Source organism: Humulus lupulus, chromosome 1, assembly GCF_963169125.1.
Source record: "Humulus lupulus chromosome 1, drHumLupu1.1, whole genome shotgun sequence".
Classification (NCBI taxonomy): domain Eukaryota; kingdom Viridiplantae; phylum Streptophyta; class Magnoliopsida; order Rosales; family Cannabaceae; genus Humulus; species Humulus lupulus.
Genome location: NC_084793.1, coordinates 26,436,096 through 26,453,285, shown reverse-complemented (window position 1 = coordinate 26,453,285; position 17,190 = coordinate 26,436,096). Strand labels below are relative to the sequence as shown.

The 17,190-nt window shown below is 34.8% G+C and overlaps 2 protein-coding genes across 3 annotated transcripts; one reads left to right on the top strand and one right to left on the bottom strand.

Moving 5' to 3' along the window:
• Nucleotides 1-11,488: 11,488 nt before the first annotated feature.
• LOC133789766 (probable protein disulfide-isomerase A6) lies at nucleotides 11,489-14,190 on the top strand. Its single transcript, XM_062227518.1, has 11 exons — nucleotides 11,489-11,790; nucleotides 11,992-12,076; nucleotides 12,180-12,277; nucleotides 12,362-12,417; nucleotides 12,537-12,654; nucleotides 12,777-12,804; nucleotides 12,906-12,997; nucleotides 13,087-13,243; nucleotides 13,324-13,448; nucleotides 13,621-13,720; nucleotides 13,867-14,190. The coding sequence occupies exons 1-11, from the start codon at nucleotides 11,633-11,635 to the stop codon at nucleotides 13,930-13,932; spliced, it is 1,083 nt and encodes a 360-aa protein (XP_062083502.1). The 5' UTR covers nucleotides 11,489-11,632; the 3' UTR covers nucleotides 13,933-14,190.
• Nucleotides 14,191-14,290: 100 nt separating this feature from the next.
• On the bottom strand, nucleotides 14,291-16,862 carry LOC133789778 (uncharacterized). 2 transcript variants are annotated; one of them, XM_062227521.1, is made up of 4 exons: nucleotides 16,722-16,862; nucleotides 16,300-16,512; nucleotides 15,905-16,002; nucleotides 14,291-15,464 (listed from the first exon to the last, which is right to left on the bottom strand). In XM_062227521.1, exons 2-4 carry the CDS (start codon nucleotides 16,432-16,434, stop codon nucleotides 14,897-14,899), a joined length of 801 nt encoding a protein of 266 aa, XP_062083505.1. In that variant the 5' UTR covers nucleotides 16,435-16,512; nucleotides 16,722-16,862; the 3' UTR covers nucleotides 14,291-14,896. The 2 variants fall into 2 exon arrangements, with proteins under 2 accessions (XP_062083505.1, XP_062083510.1); XM_062227526.1 differs by having other exon boundaries at nucleotides 16,300-16,604; nucleotides 16,722-16,846.
• Nucleotides 16,863-17,190: the final 328 nt, after the last annotated feature.

The following is a 17,190-nucleotide window of genomic DNA, read 5'->3' as shown; positions in this document are numbered from 1 at the left end:
CGAGGATCGAGGCATATCGATCCTAGGAAAGATTAGAAGCTTCTTGACCGAAGGATTTAATGAGAAACAACCCAATCAAAGGTAATCTAAGTTTTAAGTTTTGAGTTTTTAGAGTTTCTAAGCTTCGAATTGGATTTCGTGAATCGTTGAGTTTTTGGTTTGTTTGAGCCTCGGGATTTGATGGTTTTGGATCATTGGAAAGCTTGGGAACTTTGATTTTTAGATTTGGAAGTGTTTAGGTATGTTTTTGGAGGGTTTGGGATGATGGAAACCGAGTTTATGGCTGGTTCTGGGTTGGGGGCCGCGGCCCTGTTCTTGGGCGCCGCAGCCCTAGCTCGAAGAAGCAGGTGGAGCACTTTGGCCTTGCTGGACGCCGCGGCCCTTACTCCTATTGTGGCTGGGGGCCGCGGCTCAAGGTGCTAGGGTCGCGGCTCTTGGGTGGTTTTGAGCCCGTTTGAGTGTTTTGACCTCGAGAACTTGGTTTTAGGCCTCGGGATTGTTCCTACTACCCGAATTAGTGGGGATTGATGTCCCGGAGGCTAGATCTTGGTTTGGGAACCTTTGTTATTCATTTTATTGATGGTGTCCCATATTTGGTTATGACTAGGTGACCGCTAATGGGCTAAAAGTCAGATCGTTCTCAAGGGTCGTTCTTTTATTCATTCTCGCTCGAATCAGAGGTAAGAAAACTGCACCCTGTGTATATGACATGCATGATTGTTGTTGAGGCATGTTGGTTGATAATGTGGACATTGATTGCTTATTAAATGCTTAGTAGAGCTTGCTCACTTTTGTATGGCACTAATTAGTCAGGGACGGCACTGGTCGCATATTACTGACCTGAGAGTCAGAAACGGCATAAGCGTCCTGAACGCAGGGCCGATAAAAGATTAGATCTAATCGATATCAGCGTTGAATGAATCTAAAGCATTAATGCTAGACCGACCCTAAGGTCGATGAAACTTATAAGCGCTTGGCTAGTCTAAGACTAGTTACTCAGAGCCAGGGCCAAAGGCCTTGGTGACAGATTGTCACATGGCTAGGGAGCGGAATCCCATGGTTATGACTCTGTGGTCATAAGGTAGGTTATGTTGGTGACTAGTCATCATGCACCTATCATGTTTAAGCTAGTGAAAGGTTCACTTATTTGTAAAGCCCCGGTGACCCTATCGTCACATGGCTAATGGGAACGGAACCCGTCTTAGTGACTTTTGCGACTGTCACTCATCTGTTTTGGACTGAAAGTCCTGAATGATTATTATGATCATTGTTGATATTATATTCATGCTATATTGTGTTTTCTTGTTGGGCCTTGACTCATGGGTGCTATGTGGTGCAGGTAAAGGGAAAGAAAAGCTCACCCAGCCTTGAGTGGAGAGCTTAGGTGGTGATGTGTACATATGCAGCCGCTTGACCACTACGGCCAAGGAGTTCTCAGAGGAACTAGGGGGTTTACCCTATTTTTGCCGCTTAGGTCGGCGGGTTTGTAAATTTGAAACAGTAATGACCATTTTGAGTTTTAAATAACTTGTAAATGTTTTTGATGGGCCCATGAACAGTTTTATGTATTAAATAAAATATATCATTTCATTTTGATTGATTTTCCACCTTAGCCTGTTAATAACACTTAGAAGCACGTTTTTAACCAAAGGACTCGGGTAGCGAGTTAAATTTCTGGTTCACCGTTCTCCGTAACTGTTCTGGGGTAACCAGGGCGTTACAATATATTTCCTACATATTCACCATGATAACAATAGACTATCACTTTTACCACCTAAGTTTGGTGAGATGAAGAGCTTAATAGTTTCAAGAGTGGACAGTAACATGGTTGTTTAAGTACTCAGTAAGCATGTTATTGTTTTATCTATCTATAGCTCATTATCATCACTCAATCTCTTATGTCCTTATAAGTGTTTTATTTTGTGGACAAGTTTGGAAGTGGTGTTGTTTCATTGGGAATTTGCACAATAAGAGTACTATTTGTCCCCCCTTCCCCTCTTTTTCATTGTGTTTGGTTTTTGATAGTTTCCTTCATTTTTTTTATTCCCTATATGAGTGTATTGAATATGTCCCTGAATGTTGCTCGGTCTAGGTACAAATAAGGGCATAATTTAGCTTATTTGTTAGAAAATATATTTTTATACTCAATGAAAATATGGAAAAACCAAAATACAACTCTATGCAAGAAATACAATAAACAAGATGATAGATAAATAGGTTTACAACTCAATGACCAACAATACAAGTAAATGTAGAGAGCAAGAAGAGAATTATTAGAACTAAAACTCTAAAACAAAATATACCAATAAATATGTAAATAGAAATAGAAGAAGATGATTACAAACTCAATACAATAATAATACAAGAAGAACAACAGAAATGAAAAGATCAATGGAAAAACAAACTCTCACACAACCAAAGTTTAGAGTAGTGGGGATCACCAACTTGAACAAGGTTCAAAACCTTTGTCCAAAAGCTTATTTCCCCCTATTCTCTAAGCACTAAGAGATCTCTCTAGGAAATAGCTCTCTAGAATTATCAAGCCTTTGTGGTGTATTTTCCAGCCAAGTGCTTTGTGGATGGAAAATGATGTGTCTTATAAGTGAGTATTAGGCTCCTATTTATAGAGTTTGAGATACCCCTTTGAATTTCAAATTCCACCAACCCCCATGGTTGTTACCAATGTTTAATTGGATGTTTATGGAATTAAAATGGAGATTTGGGAGTTATTTGGGATGTTAGAACCGTTCAATTTGGAACAAACTGAAAAATCATATAGGCTGTCAGCCTCACTGGCTGTGGCCACTGGCTTTTGTCCCCCAGGTCGCGGCCACAGGTCATTTTCAGCACAAAAAGTCATTTTTCCAAAACATTCCAAAACATCCCAAATCCTTTCCCACATGATTTTGTAACCTCCAAACACCTATTGGGAGTTAAAAACATGTCTCCAACAGCCATATTTCATCATGGCTTTGTGAAATCCAATCTCAAATGTGTAACATATAATATACACATTATTGGGTAATATTTGGGAGTTACAAATTCGTAACTGATTTTGTAACTCCAAAATATGTCACATCTGGGCACACACATGTGTCTAATTTTGTGATCTCAATAATATGTTACAAGGTGTGACAAATCACATTTTATCACATTATTTAATCTAACATCATATTATATGAAATAATATAACATTATTGCCTTTGAGTTTCTTTGCTCCTTTTATTCAATTTTTTTAGCTTTTTATTATTGTAGAAGTGATTTCTTATAATTGATTAAACAGACACTAGAAACCTGTCAAGAACAAAGAGAGAGGCAAGAGTTCAATTGGGAGCACCAGTGGGGTGTCAGCCAAAGGGACTCCGACGCTCAAGTCAGTCGGATTGCTAGATAATAATAAGATGGAGAAATAAGTAAAGAAACTAATAATGATAAACAATAAGTAAAAGAAACAATGGTGAAGGTGGAGCTTGAGGGCAATGACTGGTCGGTAGACTCGTTAGGTTCGCTCAAAATGAGTGATTAGTTTCAGTATTCGATATCTTCTGGCCTGAGGACACCTTTCATTTTTTCTTATACAACCCTCTCAGGTGTCGTGTCTCCTCATTCATTCCTAGGTCTCACCTCTTGACTTCTTCTTTGACCTGTTTGGCTGACTTGGTGTTCATAGGTCCGGGTGCAGGTTAAGTTATTTATTTCAACTTTTTACGTGAATATTGGCTTATTTTGTGCTTTGGGCCTGGTTAGTCTGTCTAACTACCTCGGGCCTTAAGTGCAACAATAACACACACTTTGTGTTACTTTGGGTCGGGCTGACTCGTTTGTCTATCTTATTGGGATTGATTACACGTAGTAAAATAATACTTAGATTTTTAACACTACAGTTTGTCCCTCAGTCTTTGGTGTGGAATTCATTCTAGATAAAGATTTAAGGAAATTCTGATTTGCTTATACAGAAACCTGTATAGAGTCGTTGGTCAAGAATAGATAAGAAAAAACAAAGCTGGAGGTTGCGTTGGCCACTTAACCGTCTGCACGCAAGGGGGAAGCGTGTCTACATGGGCTAGATGACTAACTGTGTGTGTCCGTGTGCACTTGGGCGCTGGGTAGGCCTACGTGCGTGCGGGCTGGCCAACTGGTCTCGCGCCCCTGTGTGCGCCTGGGTATTGTGTGAGCGCGATCTGGGCGACTGGGTGTGTGCGCCTGCGTGCGTGCAGGCTGGCTGCATGCCCCTGTGTGCAACTAGGTGATGTGTGCTGTGCGCGCGCCTGTGCGCGCGCGGGCTGGCTGATTGGCCGCCTGTCGCGCTATTTAGTCATCGCCCTTATGAAAGGGGTGACTTGATGTGGTTTATGGCCAATTAATTTGGCTGAGGGGCCTACTTGGCCGGATAAATTGATGGCATCATAATGTGCCAAAGGTCTACTGTTTGCCTTGTCCGAATGAGATTTTAGAGAGTTTTCCTATCCTTGAATGAATTATGTGCGCTCCATGTCCTAATGATGGGAGGATGCCTTGGTCGATTGACTTGGCACCCTGACAAGGCCGAACTTACCTTTGGAATGTCTTGTGTCTTGCAATTATGGGTGATTTTGATTGTAAACAAGTTTCTTACTTTGTATGATAAACTTTCTCTTTTCATTTTGCAGGTAGAATTTTCGTTGGATACCTTTGGGATACAAGGGGGGTAGCTGACTAAGTCACTCAGGTGCGCCGTCTTTCTGCCTTAGATTGTGACTGGAGGTACCTTCTATCTGAACCGGTGTTACATTCATCATCTTTGTGGCATTTCACTCCTCTTATTCTTGGAGGTATTGAACGATATGCATATTACAGGATCTTTGTTTATTTTCATGTGATTTACATATTATCAAACAAATATGTAAATTCCTAGAACATGCTCCTATGAAATTGATACAAAATAGAGTAAAGTATAGAAACTTACATATACGCAGAACAACTCATTCCTTCAATCTCTCTAACCCTTGATTCCTTTATGTAACAGACTAGAATCAAGAGACAGAACTAGATCAGCAACACAGTCTTACTCACCAAGCCTTTGATCAACCTAGAACTAGTGTGAGTTGGTTCTCAACACATGAGATAGAGATCTAGAAGAGAAGAAGAAGAGAGTGAGTGACAAAGAAAGGATTAGACTGTGTAGGTTTTCACTTACCTAATGAATCGACTGAGACTAAACCCTAGATATCATGTTCCTTATATTAGCAACTTAATGATATTTATTTAAATTAATTAAAAATAATAAACAAAAAATCAAAGCATTGGGCTCCCACAAATGAACTTGGACCCAATCTCTTTATTTTGAATTTAAATCTCAATTGGGTCTAAATTTAAAACTTTTTTATTTATTTATCTTTTAATTAATTAATTAAATCCTTATTCAAATTAACTAATTATAATTTGAAACTTGATTTAATATTATTTATTTATATTGACACAAATTTATCAATATTAATAAATATGCCCAAAGATTCTCTTTTATTCTCTAAATCTCATATTTATCTAAAAATTTCCAAAATTGTCCTAGTCAACTTTAAAAATCATAATTGATAATTAAATCAACTAATTGAGACATTTTAGATGATTAACTCAAATGTGATGCGGGAATCATGGATCCATGAAATTAAGCTCCAATAAGTTACTGTGAAATTACTTACGAATAATTTCACTACTTTATTAAATCCTCGTGACTCCACTATAGACTTGGAATTGAACTCTTAAATTCATAGAACGTATTTTCCAAACTACAAATACATTATCCATTGTTATAACCATTACATTCAGTCAATCCTCTATCGATGACTTACTAACGAGATGGGTGCAAATTACAATTTTACCCATCATCAGTATTTTATCCTTAACTCCCACTAAGTTCCTTATGATATTTTCGTGAAATTAATCACAGAAATGAGATCTCAATCATTTAACCTTTTAAACAAAACAATTAAGGAAATCATCTTTTCACTTTTCATACAGAAGTTATAGATTTCATATCTATGAATAATTCTCCCACTCATTTACACTACTAAATCTCCAAGATGTAAGTGTGGGCTAGACCGTAGCGTAAGCTGGTAACAAACAAGTCAAAAGATTAGCATAATATTATCACTCAAAATTAAGATCGACATGACCTATGGTCAACGTTGTGACATTGAATAGATTCGATAACAACGATACTTATTTATCTATCAATAATCAATATCGATCCTAGTTTGATGTAACCAAATACATTTGATCTTATCTACTTGCTCAATGCCTTGGACAAGACATCACACCCTGAATGTGTAAGTAGGTCATATCTTAGATTGCCTAATTAGTGCAAATCCAATGCACTGATCTAATCTCAGGACTCGTTCTTTCAAACATATAATTACTACTATAATCTATTGTGACCTAGTTATTATAATTGTAACTATCCATATGTTCGAGATTTTATGAATGTTTGTATTAATTGAATAAACATGTAATAAAACAAGCGAACAATGCGATTGAATAAACAAAATAATTTTTAATTATTTTATTGATAATAATAACGTGTTACATAAGAAATATGGTTTTATTAAGGGCATAAAACCCAACAAGTTTTCCTTGCCTTTGTGTCTAGTATGATTAATTTTCATACTTCTATTTAAATATTCTAGTATGGTTGCTAGTCTTGGCTAATTTGCTAACTTGCTTTGGTTGGTTCATTGTGTGCATGACATGGTCTTCGAGGGATGAGATATGCCAAGGACAGGCTTAAAGGGATGCATAAGTCTTTGAAGAAGGTGACAGGTGAATGAAATGGATTCCTCGCCAAATTGGAGGCATCCAAGGATGAAGTTAAACGCCTTCAAGAACAGTTGCAGACTCAACTCAACACTAATGTAGCTGATGTCGACTGCTTGAATTCTACCATAGTCAACCTTGAGAGAGCTAAGGCGAGAGTCGCCATGTTGGAGGACCGTTTGGAGGTCATGACTTTAGAGACTGAGATTCAGCTCCACGGGCAGATGGCCATGGAGTAACAAACTGTAGTGGTAAAAATCTAAGTATTATTTTATTATGCGTAATCAAGCCCAATAAGATAGACAAACGAGTCAGCCCGACCCGAAGTAACACAGAGTCTATGTTACTGTGGCACTTAAGGCTCGAGGTAGTCAAATAGACTAACCAGGCCCAAAGCACAAAATAATCCCATATTCACGTAAAGGGCTGAAACAAATAACTTAACCTGCACCCAGGCCTAAGAATACACAATCAACCAAACAGATCAAAGAAGAAGTCAAGAAGAATGAGTCAAAAGAGACGTTATCCAGCTGGCGAGATTCTAGGGCGAGACCTGGGAACGAGTGAGGAGGAACGACACCTGAAAGGGATTTATAAGAAAAACTGAAAGGAGTCCTTAGGCCAAAAGATATTGAATACTGAAACTAATTACTCATATTGAGCAAACCTGATGAGTCTACCGACCTAGTCATCGCCCTCAAGCTTCATCATCACCGTTGTTTCTTTTATTTATTGTTTATCATTATTGGTTTCTTTACTTATTTATCCATCTTATTATTCTCTAGCAATCTGACTAACTTAAGCATCAAAGTCCCTTTGGATGACACCCCACCAGTGCTCCCAATTGAACTTTTGCCTTTTTCTTTATTCTTGACAGGTTGTTGGTGCTCGTTTAATCTATTGTGAGAAATCACCTCTACAATTATAACTTCTACATATATGCAAGTTTTTATTTTATTTATCAATTAATCTTGTAAATCATGTATAAAACCACAAAGTGTTATTTAGCTTTGTCCATGTTTATTAATGTAGCCCCTAAGATGGTATCATGTTATCCTCATGTTAACCAGTTACTCATAATATAGGTAACTAGTTACCTTTAAGATGGCAATAGGTTATCCACATTATAACCGGTTATCCATAATATAGGTTAGTTACCCATAATATAGGTAATTGGTTACTCGTAAGATGCTAACCGATTATCCTCATGGTAATCGATTTCTTATATTATCCGTAACTAGTTACCCCAAAGACGATAACGGGTTACCCTGATGGGAAATATAGGTAACTGGTTACTCCAAAGATAGTATTGGTTTACCTTGATGGAACCATACATATTTGGAAAAAATACATATATAAATATGTGATTACCAGTTACTTAACCTAACATAAAAAAAAAGGAAACAACTTAAAAATCAAAAGCTGAAAAAGCTATTTGAATTTTTTGCATATAGTAGGAAAAATGGTAAAAAAAAAAATACAATAATAAATAATAATATAATTATGGGGTTTATATATTTTTGGACTCAATGTTTTGTCTTATTACTTGTTTGGACCTTGTGTTTTGACAAATTACTTTTTGGACCCCGTATTTTGTAAAATAATTCAAATATACATCTAAACCCGATTTTGATGAACAAAAAATTGAATACAACAACATTGTTGTTAAATAGAACAGTTATGCATTTGTTCTGAGTTGTTAGTATGGTAAGTTATTTGTGGTTTTAATTCGAATTTTTTTTATCAAAATCGGGTTTATGGGTCTATTTGAACCATTTTACAAAACACAGAATCCAAAAAGTAATTTGTCAAAGAGTAATATTATGTTCACCAAAATTATACACTAAAACATTACATCAACTGACTTGTCAATTTCATTTAACCAATTAAATTTATTTCAGGTGGGACCCACTGTTTTAAAAAACAGTGCCACATTAGTCGGTGTAATATTTTGGTGCACAATTTTGGTGCATATATCATTATTCTTTGTCAAAACACAGTGTCCAAAAAGATATAAACCCTATAATTATGTAATATTAAAATATAATATATCTCTTCTATATAAAAAGTGTACAGATAACATAAATTCATAGTTTTAACAGTTTTTTTTAGTTAACTTTAACAATTTATTACTAATATTTAACATAATAAACCTTTAAAACCTATTAAAAATAGATATTTATTAATTATATTAAAATAAATTCAAATATTATAAAATAGTATTATTATAATAATATTTAATACAAAACTAGATATTTAATAATTATGTTGATATAAATTCAAATGTTATTATTATAATAATATATAATACATAATACATAATCTTAATTTTTTATTAAATTTTTTATCATTTATATTTATAAAAAAAACATGTTTTTTTAATTACTTATTGTAACTTAACTAAATATATATTCATATTGAATAACATCAACCAATATAAATACATTATATATATATGTCGTGTGTGTACAAATAGTATGACTGTGTAACTACATAAGAAATTAGAATAACATTTATCTTCAAGCTTTTTCTCCAATCATAAATGTATGATTTGAATAAAATCATGAATGTTTTGTATATTAAATAATGTAGTTTGTGATCTAAAAGGTTATCATATTATTATTATTATTATTATTTTGAAAAAACTATAAACAATGTTTTGGTTTAATTTTTCTTTTAATATGTTTATGTCATTCTTTTACATATAATATTGTTTATTTATTTAAAATTTATTTGAGAATCATAAAAACTTAATAAAAATAATTAATAAATTTTCTAAATAAAACTAAAAAAACATACATTGCACGTTGTTTGCATCTAGTATATATATATATATATAAATATATATATGAAATAAAATGAAAGAAAGAAAAAGAAAAGAGAAGAGAAAACTGATGGGAAATAGAATAAATGAAAAAAATAAGAAAAAATGAAAGGAAATAAGAAAAATATGGGAAAATAAAATCCCTAAACATAAGATTTTAGAAAGAAAAAAAATCATAAAATAAGAATTTTTAAAATTCCCATTATTTTATAAATATTTGGAAAAAATCATTATGTAATTTCCACTTTTTATTAGGTGACGAAAAATTTACACACATCACCGTAATTCATAAAAAAAATTCGATTTAGACGGCATTAGAAAGTAATTACAAAAATACAATAACCCACTTAGACTTAGCCAAATCAATTATCATTTTCTTAATCCCTGCCTTCTTGCAAAAATTTGTCACCGAATGTCGCATGTTGGATCATTTCTACCACAAGATCAAGTCGTACGACTTTTAGTGGTACTAGTAGCAGCTCTGACAAGTCCAAAAGTCATCTATCATTCTCCGATGTCGGCTCTGGTTCTTATTCCCTAGTCTCATCATTATTGAGTTTAAAACATATATTATATAAATTGTGCGCCGATCTATTTGGTCGATGGTTTATACAAACAGTTCGTTTGGATGAAATTAATTGTAGTTAAGTAAAATTATAGTTTTAGTTTTATTAATGTCGATGGTCACTTTTATTCCACTGAAACAACAGCCGGCTTCCGCCGTAGAGACCATTATTGTCGAACTATGACATTTTTCCCCGATCGATGGAAATCTACGAAGCCTACAATTTTGAGTTGATCGAAACACTAAGCTATCACGCCAGCTCTTGATCTCTTGTTAGTTACTTTGTTAGATTGATTATTCGATTCTTTGTTCTTGAAGTCAAACATGAAACTGAAAGAAAGTTAACTGAGAAGGATAGAAAATTTTATATTATATAAGCGTGCATTTCACCACCTGGTATATATGTAGAGCAACACAAAAGAAATAAAGGAAAAATGTTTATTTTTGGACATATTCCACCGCTAGATTTTTAATTGAAAATGCTTAATTTTTGTTTTAATTTTCATTAATATGATATTTAGATATTTACATTATATACTTTTTTTATTAGGGAAAGAAATCATTTGTTATTGTACATATAAATTAAAAGAGACTCCTATTTTTATGTTTAAAAAATATTAGGTTTTACAATGTTGTAATGATTGTTGCAAAATTAGTAATTATGAGATACCAACATGTAACATATATTCATAAATTTGTAAATATAATTTACAAACATATAAATGATGTTCACAAATTTGTAACAAGATAGTCTGTAAATGTTATTTACAAAAATAATTTTCTATAACTAGATTTTGTAAATACTATTTACAAACATATAACTGAAGTTTACAAATGTGTGACAAATATTTGCAAAAAAATTGTATTTTATTAATTTGTATTTACAATTATGCCACTTCATATTTACACTTTTTCACCTCTGTGTTTTTCAGAAAAAAAATCGTATTTTTGTAATCCAATGTATTTTTTCATTTTTTAAAAATTTTAATGTATTTTTGTAACTTTCCCTTAGGTGATTTGGGTGGAGAGAAGCCTAGAGTTTAGCCCACCTTGAAGTTGAGCCCAGGTTTGTAAATTGGGCCTTTATTGGGCTTCATTCAGTCTCCACCATCAGGACAGTTGGCCTGCGCTTCTTAAATCTTGCCACGTCAACAACACACGTCATAGTTGAAACTTTGTTTTGTCAACGTTGTAGCACGTAGTTTGATCAATCATATAATGCCACGTAACTGTTCAGAAACCAAATGCCTTGCTCCCAACCATTATGATATATATCTCTCATATTATTGTCACAGATTTAATCCATACCTTTTATAGAGCCAAAATATTCTCATTTATTGAAAAGAAGAGAGCTTTCCTTTACTCTTACGTACCCCATTATATATAAATATATACTGACCAATATCATTGTAGCCATATATCCCCGAGTGAGAGTTGTTGAGAGAGAAAGAGAGATGTCTCAGTTTCAGATCTGGGTATTGGCCTTTGGAGCATTGGCTTGTTTGTTAGTCTCAACAGCAGTTGCAGACGACGTTGTTGTGCTAACAGAGGATAGCTTCGAGAAGGAGGTTGGTCAGGACAGAGGAGCTCTTGTCGAGTTCTATGCTCCATGGTAACTTATATTTAACCCTTCATTGCTGTTTACTTTTCTTTTTTCATTTGCTCGTTAATTTGTTATAGATTTATTGTGGTTGGTCCAAGCTTCTATACCGCAATCTTATTTTTCAACTTCGATTTCAAGAGATCTGTTGTTCAACCCAGTTTATCATGAACTACTACACGTCTGAATAAATATTCTGCTTTTTGACCACAGGTGTGGGCACTGTAAGAAGCTTGCTCCTGAGTATGAAAAACTTGGGTCAAACTTCAAGAAAGCAAAATCGGTTTTGATTGGAAAGGTCAGCTCTTCAATTGGGTCTCTTTCAATTTAAGCATTTGTGTACTTTGGGGATCTTTTGTTGAATACCTATTTGAGTTGTTACTGGGTTTAATATGGATTAGGTGGACTGTGATGAGCACAAAAGTTTGTGCAGCAAATATGGGGTTACTGGGTACCCAACAATCCAATGGTTTCCTAAAGGGTCTTTAGAACCCAAAAAGTAAGAACAATTCAGCTTGAATTTTTAATTATCCTATTTTAAATTTTAAAACATGGGGTTTGAATTGTTTTTCTTCTTCTTTAGTTATGAGGGACCACGTAATACAGAATCACTTGTTGAGTTTGTGAACTCTGAAGGAGGTAATTGATCATTCTTTAGTTAAATTTATACAAGAGAAACTCTCACAATTCTATTGCTATTGCTATGTTTTCTTCTAGACAGTGCTTGATTTTTATTTATACTCAATATATATCTACAGGAACCAATGTCAAGATAGCTTCAATTCCATCCAGTGTAGTGGAGCTAACAGATGAGAATTTTGATGAAGTTGTCTTGGATGAGACCAAAGATGTTTTGGTTGAGTTTTATGCACCATGGTAAGTAATCTTTGCTGCATTTCTTTCTATCAATTTTTTTCTTCATTCTCTTGGTTATGTGTGATTTCAGACTGTGTTAACTAGATATCTAAAGCTTGTATCTTATGGATTGTCTCTACCAGGTGCGGCCACTGCAAAAGCCTTGCTCCTGTAAGTCATTATCGATTTCGTTCATGATGAGAATGAATAGGAGTCTTTGTTCTTGTTTTTAATTTTAACATGTAATGATGAGTAGTTTTTCTCTTCTGCAGACATATGAAAAGGTAGCAGCTGCTTTTAAGCTAGAGGAGAATGTAGTGATTGCGAATCTAGATGCCGATAAACACAGGGATCTAGCTGAGAAGTAAGTTTATGTTCATTGATATAACTATTTGTTCATTGACACTAGAAAATTGTGAGAATGTTTGTGAAGGAAATTTCTGTTTTGTGCAGATATGATGTAAGTGGTTTTCCTACATTGAAATTCTTCCCAAAGACCAAAAAAGCTGGTGAAGACTATGAAGGTGATAGAGATCTAGATGACTTTGTGAACTTTATCAATGAAAAATGTGGCACAAACCGGGACGGAAATGGACAACTTCTGGCAAAGGTTGATGGAAACCTGAACTGAATTCTACAATTACACCCTTTCAATTGTTTGTTTACTTACAGGTTTAATGTTTATATTAGGCTGGTATTATTCCAACTTTGGATGCTTTAGTGAAGGAGTTTGTTGCTGCTAGTGACAATGAGAAGAAAGCCGTTTATTCAAAAATAGAAGAAGAAATTGAGAAGCTAACAGATTCCTCTGCAAGGTACTTAGATCTTGCTGTTTGAATGTCATGTTTAATTTATCACTTAACCATAGGAATATCAAAACATTGACACAAAGTAGTGGGTATCTTCAGAGTAACATTACTGAAACGAATTCATTTTTCTTATTCCACCATAGAACTAGTCTAAACTTACTTCAAATTCTATTTTCAGGAACGGAAAGATCTATTTGAAAATTGCCAAGAACTGTTTGGAGAAAGGTACGAGTTACGCAAAGAAAGAAATTGAGCGCCTTCAGCGCCTGCTTGAGAAGGTATGGTTTCTTTGACTCTTCCCTTAAGTAATTGTATCATAGTCTCAATATTGAAGTTGATAGTTATGTTTTCTGTCATATATATAATCATTTTTCTAAGAGATATTTCTAATGTTAATGTGGTTCTCTTTTTCTCTTTGGTGCAGTCAATTAGCTCAGCTAAGGCAGATGAATTCACACTGAAGAAGAATATATTGTCTTTGTTTGCTTGATCTCAAAGATATCTAACTTTCCATGATCTACTTTGTGGGGATCATTTTTCCCTGTATCCCCATATCATGTTTATGGTTTTTCAAATTGGTAAAGAGTTGATTTGTTTCAAAGGATAATCATAGAAGTGGTTTTGCTACAAGGATAGAAATTACTCATCTGACATTACATTTCTCCCCTCTTATGATTTTGTTCCTCTTGTAAGCTTCATATCTATACCGAGAAAAATAAAACATTTATATGAATCCCACTTTTGCTCACTGTTTTTTGGTTTAGTACTTGTAGAAATCAGCTCATAAATTGATTTTCGACAATGATTGTTCTACATCAAACTTTACACTCAATGTCAAAACTATCATAAATCAGGAGAAAACAAAGCAACAATTGACCTTTAATGTAGTACATAAATTTACAGCATTCATTTACAACAGAAATTACGAACAAGTTACTGTCGGCTTGAAAAAAAAAAGAACAAACAAGCAACAATTGACCTTCGACAATGATTGCTCTACATCAAACTTCACACTCAATGTCAAAAGTATCATATATCAGGAGAAAAGAAAGCAACAGATGACATTTAATGTAGAAACATTCATTTACAGCAGAAATTACGAACAAGTTTCTGTCAGCTTGAGAAAAAAGGTCGAACAAGCCAACGAGACCCTTGGTTACTGGCAGCTTGAAGAAAAAGATCGAGCAAGCCAACCAACCATGACATCCTTGTCGAAGACAAACAGCAGAAAAAAGCCCCTCTTTTCTAGCTAGAAATAGTCAGCAGCAAAGTAATTCAGCTGTTGCCCCCTCCCCTTTATGTGCAGACTATATACAAAGCAACTTTAAATAAAAATGGCATTCCACAATTTAATCACATGAAACCAACAATTGTCAAGTTCCATAGCAAACGGCCAGTCAGTCTTGAACTTGACCCTATTTCTCAAGAAGACCGACAAAGCTCTATGCTTTCAGCTAATCCACAGAATGGTCCTCCTTTACATCCATATTCAACACCCTGCATGGCTTCTCACGACTGCATTCAGGATCAGAAATAGCCATTGATGAACACTCAATATGAAATTCCCTCTCATCGACTAAAGACTTCATATAGGAGCACGGTCGCTCTTCTTCATGTTCTATATTATGTGCAGGCTCCGAACTAAATGACAATTCAAAGGGGGATGGACCAGGAGGTTGTGATCTCATTTGTACAGATCGTAGGAGTGCAGCCCTCCTCAAATCAGCTGAGTGGCAAATATCACTAGGAGATGATGGGAACCGCCCTTCAGAATCTGAGCTTCGTTGTCGAGGTTGTGAGCATGTTATGGTAGCAAGAGCGCAACCATATGAATGTTGTGAATGTGAACTGGTTGAAGGAGCAGAATAAAAACCACTAAGTGGTTTTTGATACCTATATGGTGAGACAGGACTGGAGGGGGCACTCTCTAGTTGGGAGGAGGTCGTGCTTATTGGAGCATCACAATAGCGAGAATCATCTGAATCTTCTGACATCGGTGAGTATTGCAAAGAGAATTCATCCCTGATAGCAGAGTTCAGATACTTTATACATAGTAGAGAACTTTTCTGTGATTCAGATACAAGCAAGGATCGAAATCACAGAATAGAACAATTCACATCTTACAAAGACATGTTTCTTAGGAATAACTATCATGTTGCTACTACATCAAAATACTAGATAACGTTGTATGAACTCCTTTGCAATTTCTAAAGCAAAGAATAGAGGCAGATGCATGATAAAAAGAAATTAGTCCAATGGAGTTGCTAAATGTGTAAGGCCAGGATTCAAGGGGAACTAGTGTAGTGTATCACACATGGAAGAACATCTATTTATAAACATATCAAGTATATAATCAATAAAAGAGCATGCATGACCAATGAAAATAAACAAGCTTGTAAAAAAAATCCAGGATAGAAAGCAGTAAAGAGAGAATCCAAACTAGAAGTATTCAATTGAATTACCTTAAATAAACCATGCCTTCCGACCTGGCAGGAGATTCCATGAGATTTTCAGGGAGTGGGTCTCCAACTGTCAGACCATTCAAACTAGACGCCATTATCTGCACAAGAAAACAAATTCTAAGAAACTGAACTTCAAGTCAGCTAAAAAATTATGGAAGGAAACAAAAATGTGAGCTTATATGAACTCAAACAAACTTGCCCATTGCCAAAAATACCCATTTCGAAAACTGGACTCTGAAGAACGTAGAATTGTACAGTAACCAAAAAAAAAAAAACCGAACAATTAAAAACACGAGAACTTACCATTTCCCAAGTGGGTATTAAAAAAATGTGATTTTTGTCGTTTCTAAAATATTAAAATGAAAAACGCAAAAAGACAAAGAAAGGCAACAAACCTCGCTAAGGTAGCGTTTGTGAGAGTGTAAATTGTCGACGTAAACCTCATCTTCGGGATCTCTGCTTCGCTTCGCTCCCGGAGACGACGTCGTTGATGAGGACGATGCTGCAGCTGGGTTTGAATCTGGACCCATTACTTAATCAATGCCTTTACTCAATCTCAATCAAGCTCCCGTTCAAACAATCTTCGATAGCCAGCCAATGACTTTGTTCTATAAACCAAAAAGGAAAATCTTTGAGAACATTGGATCCTCTCCAAAAAGGAATGGATCAGATCAGAATCGTGAAGGTATGGGTCGGGTACCTGTCCCGGTTACGGGTAACCCATTTACCCGTTATTTACTTTTTTTTTTCAAACGAAGAGCGAGAAATCAAAGCTAAAATTCTCAAAATTAAAGACAAATATGTAATGCTAATGTACCTGGCCGAATGAAGGAGATCGGGAAAGTGAGCGGTAGTCGGCGACGGCGACGGTGGAGGTGGCTGGTGAGGGATTTCGGGGAGAACATGGAAACGAGTGAGTGATTTTAAATAACGGAAGAGTTTTTATTTGTTTATTTATATTATTATAAAGTCCTACCATGTTATTATATACGACGTCGTTTTTATAATGGGCTTGTAAGCTGAGGTGGCCCAATATAGGCCCAAATAAAAAAGATTTTTGTATTTTCAAAAATAACATTTTTTTTATAATTTTCTTTTTACCATGTTTGAAAGTTTTTTCTTCAAAATACAGTTTTAATTAAAAAAAAATATAGGCACAAATGCATAAGTATTATAAGTCAGCATATGAGTATATGTGCACTTCAAACTCACAACATTCATGTGTAAGTGTATGCATGAGATTTACTTGCCGAGTGTTAGCTCATTATGTTATTTTCCAACATTTT

Coding starts and splice junctions, on each gene's coding strand:
- LOC133789766 (XM_062227518.1), top strand. CDS start 11,633: ATGTCTCAGTTTCAGATCTGGGTATTGGCCTTTGGAGCATTGGCTTGT. Junction 12,655..12,776: donor GTTGAGTTTTATGCACCATG/GTAAGTAATCTT, acceptor TGTCTCTACCAG/GTGCGGCCACTGCAAAAGCC. Junction 13,244..13,323: donor ATGGACAACTTCTGGCAAAG/GTTGATGGAAAC, acceptor TGTTTATATTAG/GCTGGTATTATTCCAACTTT.
- LOC133789778 (XM_062227521.1), bottom strand. CDS start 16,434: ATGGGTCCAGATTCAAACCCAGCTGCAGCATCGTCCTCATCAACGACG. Junction 16,003..16,299: donor ACAAACGCTACCTTAGCGAG/GTTTGTTGCCTT, acceptor TTTCTTGTGCAG/ATAATGGCGTCTAGTTTGAA. Junction 15,465..15,904: donor GAAGGCATGGTTTATTTAAG/GTAATTCAATTG, acceptor CTCTGCTATCAG/GGATGAATTCTCTTTGCAAT.